The sequence below is a fragment of the Phaseolus vulgaris genome, chromosome 4 (assembly GCF_051622355.1).
Source record: "Phaseolus vulgaris cultivar YP4 chromosome 4, ASM5162235v1, whole genome shotgun sequence".
Lineage (NCBI taxonomy): Eukaryota > Viridiplantae > Streptophyta > Magnoliopsida > Fabales > Fabaceae > Phaseolus > Phaseolus vulgaris.
In genome coordinates, this window is record NC_143501.1 from 43,323,184 (window position 1) to 43,330,371 (window position 7,188).

Consider the following 7,188-nt stretch of genomic DNA (forward strand, 5'->3'; position numbering starts at 1 on the left):
AAACATAGAAGAAGCCTTTCCATCATTCAACCTTGAGGACAAGGTTGCTTCCAATGGGGAGGGTATTGTTACGGGCACAAAGGGCAGCAAAGGAAAAAGAACTAAAGAGCAGGGGTTTTTGGTAAATGGCCAGACAGTTAGAAAAAGTTTACACATGGATGAGGGCACGCACACTGAGGGCATCAGAAGAAGCAGCAGAATACGTACAACCTATAAGAGGCTCACAGAGTATGACCTAAGGGGCAGGCATGATTTGGGTATGACCTCTTTCTGATATTCTTCTTCTTCCTCTGAATCCTTCTTCCTGTAATCCCCTTTGAATATTCCTCTTCTGCCTGCAGGTTGACTCTATAGTAGTCATACAACCACCATTCTATCCACCCTTTCACGGGCACTATTAATACCTTTTATTATTGTCTAATTCCGAGAGTTTTATTCGCTTGATGTGTGGTTAGTTGAGAACCATACTTAATATATATATCTTCACACCATTACAAATTATCAAGGTGAAAGGTAGAATTTAATCATTTATTCAAACTATCATTAAAATAGACTGCAGAGTCTATACTACTGATTATAAAGATTATAGGGAAGGGATAAATTTAGAGTCAGAAAGAACTAAACAATAGAAAAAGTCAGGCAGAATATGAATGAAAAGTGACCAATGAATTTCATGTAAAAATAAATTTCTTTATATATTTATAATACAAATAAATCCATTGTCAAATCAATAACTGATTTTTGACAGGAAATAACCAAGAAAAAGAAATAACAACTCAATTTTAAGAGCTATAGCTACAAATATAACGAGGGCTAGCTCATGCCCTTTTGTTTAATCATCATTGCATTTCCATTTAGAAGTTGGAACACAAGTTAGATAGTGACACCAATGGCAGTGATCATATCCACTCTCACCCCGAAATAGCATCACCAGAGCAATAGATAACCTATCATTCAACAAATAAATTCAAAGATTAGAGAACATCTACATTGCTGTGATAACAATAGAAATGCGTTTGAGACAGACTAAAATACTCTAAGCATAGCAAATGACAGAATCAGTATTGGTTGATGTGGAGTGGATTGTGCAAACAATAACCAGTTTTCCATTTCCTAACAGGCCACAAGAACAGACATCTCTAAAGATCAAATTAAGATTTAGTTAATGGAATTTTCATGTGGCAAAATAATAATTTCTTCTCATATACCAAAAACAGCTGAATTATGATTCATAACAGTAATATTTTATTTGAGTTATGAGGATTTAAGAAAGAACCTCACCCAACAATCAATAAAATAAGAGAGACAATCCATAGAACATATTGGAAAGCCTTATATTTTGACTTGAGGCGAACACCGGCTGGGAGGCGCCGCTGTTCTAACCACCCAAATTGAGGGCGGAGCAGCAAAACAAAACCAAGGAGAAATCCAGTGAGGAATCCCCCAATATGAGCAAAGTTATCAACGTGGGGCAACATTCCAATGGCAAGATTGATGACAATAATGGCCACCAGTGTGAACAGAGCAGCTGCCTGCAAAATGCAGAGAGAGGGTTAGGAACTTTGAAATGTCCTGTTAAATATACTATCCAGGTATTTCCCGTATGTGCAAGTCAATAAGCCTAACTGATGGAAAGAAAAATAAAATGCTCAGAAGACCATAACTAAAAGGGATATTCATGAATTCAGATTTAAAGAGGGTGCAAAAAATTAACCTATCATGATTCATGATGATGAATACAGGAAGTTGTCAAAATCTTTCCATAACAAGCGTACTGAACAAAAAAATAGGATTGAAACTGATGACTCTAATACTCACCTTATTGGTATAAATACTCCAGTTTGTGATAAGTTCTGAAAGCATTGCTCCAAGAAGTCCAAAAAGAGCACCAGAAGCACCAACAGATATGTTGTTTCTAATGAATAGAGAAGATACGACACTCCCGCCGAATCCAGACAATAAGTAAATGATTCCTATCCTCACTGCCAACATTTTCACAAATGTGAGGCCATAACCATTCCAAGGTAAAATTTGAAGAACACAGAAGAAGATGAACACTGGCCATTTCTAAAGGTATAAAACTGCTACTTTGTATGTGTTTGTTCAAAATTGTGAATAATTCATACTCATAACCTGGAAAAAAAAACATACCAAACCCAAATTGTTGTTCAAGGCGAATGCCAATGAAGACCAGACTCAACATGTTTGCCGCCAAATGAACAATTCCTGCGTGCAACCAAATGCAAGTGAAAAGCCTCCATCCTTCATGTTGATTCACAACGTCATTCCACTGAAGTGCTCCCATCTTAGTTAAGCTTAAAAAATGAACCAAAAATTAAATCAGTAAATCTTCATCATATCTCTATACCACCATACTTGCCAAGAGTTGGGGCAAAAAACTTCAACTTAAACAAATGAAAAAACCAGTGGTCATGGCCAAAAAATAGACGTCATTGCTTCATTAACACCAAAGACAAAATTAATTACCACCTTTAATTCGAGCAAAAAAGTAGAAGGATAAGGGTGATTTAGATTACCACTAGCAAAGCAACCATCCAGAAAAGTAAAAAATAAGAAATAAAAATTTGTGATTCTTCAGTGTTTTTTTTTTCAAAATTGGTCTTAATGTTTGTCCTACTATTTCAGATAATGCATGAATTTCGTCCCTCGCCCTAATATCTAGATTTCGAAGAGTAAAAAAATCACTAATTATAAAGGAATACAATGCTTACACCTATAACAAGAACAAAGATCAATTTTGAGAGAAAAACAAAGAGGACCCAAAACGCATTCAACCTATCTGAATTTCCTTTATCAAAATGAAAATTTGACTTCTGTAAGACCAAAATTGACCACGAAGACAACAGTTCGAAGTTCATGCCAGCGGAATCAAACCCAAAGCCAACAATACAAGTAGATCACAAAAACCCCACACCCAATTCATGAAAGCAAGCAAATTTCAGCACCCAACAAACCGAAACGAATTCAACATCAACAAGCAAAAATAAAGCTAAACCAACGAAAAAAAAAATGGATGATTGATCTCTTACGTAGATGAAGAAGGGCCAAACAAGGGATTCTCCCTGAGGGGCTGGAAGGAGAAGCGACCCAGAAACGTGGCGACACAGTCCCCTTCAAAGTCGAGATTTTTCCTGGGACAATCGTTGACATACATGGCCACAACGAAGACAACAACGTTAACCGCCACAAAAAGCGGCACGAGCCAGGATGTCCAGTGAACTTCGGGATCGAAAACATAGTTAGTGGGAGCAGCTGAATAGTTGGTGGCGTTCTTGCTGCCACCTCCACCACCCTCTAGATCTCTCCTCGCAGACGACATCGTTTTGGTCTCCAATTCTTGACTGAGGAAATGACGCGTTTATGTTGAAACTCTGAAATTCTGAATGTTTCTACGGCAAGTCTTTGGGTGCAGAGAAGCTTTAAATTTGAGAGTGAGAAGAAAAGAGAAAGGAAAGTGAGTGGAAGGGACGCATCAACCATTAGTGGAAATATATACGTTTCATCTCAGATTCCCAACTAACACATTCTTCTTCATTTCTCTTCAAATCTTCTTCTCTACTGTAACTTGTAACATACTATACTTATACACTTTGAAGGGTTTCTTATGTAAATAGAAAAACATTAACAAAGTAGAACATTAATAGTACAACTTTTAAGAATATTCTATTAGAATCAAAATATTTAAGATATTGTTTCTTCCGAATTTTGTTTATGAAGTATAAAAACTTTCAACCGCTATGGTGATAAATGTATATAAATAATTCTGTTTTTGACGGGTATTATCCTACAAGAGTTTTATACATACCAAAATATAATCAATTTTTTAAAAGTAATTAAGTTAATGGATGTGTCAATTAAGTTATTAATATATTTATAATAATCTAAATTTTCCATTATTATACATGTTTTTTTTATAAATTTTTTTTAATTTATCTTTATTTAATATATTTCATCTTATTAGTACAATGGACTTTTTATCATGAATTATTTAAAAATAAAATTATTTTTTAATTTTTTTAAATTATTTTTTAATTTTTTAAATTAATGTTATGTGATGCAAACTAGTTTCTCACTTTTCTCATATTTTCTTTAACATTTATTTTCAATAACTTTCTCCATTCCATTTCAAACAATTTTATTCTTCAGTAAAATCATCATTTTTTTATCTACTTTAACGTGAAAATCATCGTTTTCTACTATTCTAAAACCACAAAGGAAAGAAAAGAAAAAATTTGAAGAAGAGAAACTTAAACCATAGAAGAAAAAAAGGTTGATTAATCAAATTATCATTTTTTTACATGTTATTTTTTGTTTTTCAATTTCGACCCATCCAAAATTATTTTTATATATATGTATGTTAAATTTCTATTATCATAAAAGTTGAATAGAAGAAAGAAAATATCGATACACTAGTATTTATAATATTAATGGATATGCATATTTAGTTGATATCATGTAGTATTTGAATTTATGGAAAAAAAAATGTATTTAAAAGATGTGCCTATGTTTTAATAAGATTGATTTGTGAAGTTAATTGGTTGGCGTGGTTGGAGAAGACTTATGCTAATATTAGAATACAAGATAGAATTGTGACTTTAGAAAACAAATTTATTCTTAGTTAACAAGGTGATTAGATTGGGAAAGAGTGTTTCAATTAGGACGGAGATATAAAAGTATTTGAGAGAAAAATATATAAAAAGAAAAATGGTTTGGATTTGAGAATGTTATAATAAAGTTGTGAGGATATTAGTTAATGAAGTTTATGAATGATAGGATTTTGTGAGAAATTTTTTAATTATTTTTAAAAAAATTAAAATAATGACTTTAATAAATTTATTATTATTTTTGAAAAAATTAAATAATGAAATATAAATATTTTTATATAAATTTTAAGTTAATTAAAATTTTATAAATTATTTTTTTACTGTTAAATAATTATTTCCTTTGATGTTTGTTGTTGTCGATTTAAGAACCTACATTGATAAAATATAAATCATATAAAATATTCTCAAAATGAAACTTATCAATTTTTCTTTTTAATTAAAAGTAAAATTTTCATATTCATATTGTATAAACAAATTTAGAAATACAATAAATTTTAATACATTAAAATAAAGTTAATCAATAAAATATATATGTAACAAATATTACACAAATTACGCTACAATCCATAATATAAATAAAAAATAATATTAATATAATATTCTTAAGATAATAACAATTATAAATCAAGTATCGCATTTAAAAAAATACAAATATTTTAATATTATGAATATATAAAATTATTAAAAATATAAATATAAAATAATATTTAAATATTTATAATTATATAAAATTTAATTTTTATATTAAATTTAATAATTTTTATATTAATTTTTTTATAAATAATAATATTATTATATAAATTTATTTTTATTGTGATTAATTATATTATATTTATTATTAATATTAATTATTTTTATTAATATTAATAATATTATTAAATATTTTTATTATATAAATTTATTTAATATTATTTTATTTATATCATATAATCAATTTATGTATATATAATTGATTATATTTTATATATAATAATAATAATAATAATAATTAATAATTTAATATATTTTATTTTATAATTGTTCTATTATTATTATGTATGATTCTTATGTAAATTTATTTTTATTATTATCATTAATATGTATTTATAAATCATTATAGCCAGTAACAAATAATTTGGACCAAAAAAAAATGTATATATTTGCAATTTTTATACTGTGTTATAAGGCAGGAATGAAAATATAATAATTTAAAAGTTTTCCTTTTGTTTCGTCTTAGTTTAGTTTAGGAGCAACATTTGGATCAACTCATTCACTTTGCTTTCCTAACTTATCATTGCTAATCAGTTAAAACAAAAATTAATAATTTGTGATTTTCTATGCATGTAAACAGAGTATTGCTGGATTCATAAATGAAAAATAGAAATGTTATTAAAAAGAATTGACTTTTCAGATTATAAAATACCATCATTAATTATTTTTTTTATCTTTTACAAATTATTACACTGTTATATAATTACAAAAAAAAAATCAATACACTTCCAAAAGTATTATAATAGACAACACAGCAGACTTAAATGCTATTAATTGAGACAAATAAAACTTATACCTAATTAAATGATTTTAGAAAAAAAAACGGATTGCTTTTAAAGAAGACGAGCATAACGAATGAACCATCATTATTTTTTATTCTAGGGAAAATTAATCATTAAATTAACAACATAGAATAAACATTTATGATTTTATTGAAAATGAATTAAAATAGTCGGTGATGTATTTGTAGAAGACTTTTTTTTATAAGTATAATTTATAATGTGAATATTTCTTGATTAATTTAAAATAAAAATAGAGGGATAATTTTATTAAGTTAGCATTCCGATTAATTTTTGTTTTATTTTTAATGATAAAAAATAAATTCACAGGTAAACAATCTTTAAATAAATATTTTGCGTGTGGTGGTGTCGAACTCTTAGAATGCTTGAAGCGACGCGAAAGGTCCGATTAGTCCTTGTCTTTGTCGGGTGAAGATGTCACGTGACCAACACGTGGGTTTGAAAACCAGATCCAGTTTTATGACGTGTCAATTTTTAATTGGGTGTATGCATACGTAACAAAAACAGTGGATTGTCGCCGCGGCACGCGGTATTTCACACGGTGGGGTTGGTATAGTTTCAGGTAAAGAGTTTTTTTATTAATTAAATTTTTTTGCTTATATTTTACAAAATCTACAACTTTAGTCTTTAAATTTTTAATTGTAATTTTAATTTTAATTTTAAATTTTTTACTATTATTTCTGTGATTTTTTTTTTTATAAATTTCATTTCTTAACTTTTAGTAAATTTGTTTAATTTTGAATTTAATACTGCTAACATCTTATTATTTTGGACATGAGAGTTGGAAAAAGAAATGTATGATATTTGTGATTTTCTAAATTTTTTTACAAGATTAAAACATTTGTAAAAACTTGTAAAATTTTATTTTACTGTGATTCAAAAATATATCTAAAATTGATTCAATTCCTTATATAACACTGTTTATATTTTTATTTTTCCATCTAGTACTCTTTTATTTTTATTTCCTTATTTAGTACTATTTTGTTTTTAATTCTCTATTTAGCACCATTTTA

General features: G+C 28.2%; 1 protein-coding gene across 1 annotated transcript; it reads right to left on the minus strand.

The window, feature by feature from the left end:
* Nucleotides 1-669: 669 nt before the first annotated feature.
* Nucleotides 670-3,634, minus strand: LOC137837668 (RHOMBOID-like protein 2). The gene is made up of 5 exons (XM_068646762.1): nt 3,051-3,634; nt 2,152-2,315; nt 1,819-1,982; nt 1,282-1,532; nt 670-947 (listed from the first exon to the last, which is right to left on the minus strand). Exons 1-5 carry the CDS (start codon nt 3,338-3,340, stop codon nt 833-835), a joined length of 984 nt encoding a protein of 327 aa, XP_068502863.1. The 5' UTR covers nt 3,341-3,634; the 3' UTR covers nt 670-832.
* Between the last annotated feature and the right edge of the window lie 3,554 nt (nt 3,635-7,188).

Excerpts from the sequence above, each read along its gene's own strand:
- LOC137837668 (XM_068646762.1), bottom strand. The coding sequence starts at position 3,340 with ATGTCGTCTGCGAGGAGAGATCTAGAGGGTGGTGGAGGTGGCAGCAAG. Across the intron at positions 2,316-3,050 it reads TTTGGCCCTTCTTCATCTAC|CTTAACTAAGATGGGAGCAC; the intron begins GTAAGAGATCAA and ends TCATTTTTTAAG. Across the intron at positions 948-1,281 it reads CTTATTTTATTGATTGTTGG|GTTATCTATTGCTCTGGTGA; the intron begins GTGAGGTTCTTT and ends GTTGAATGATAG.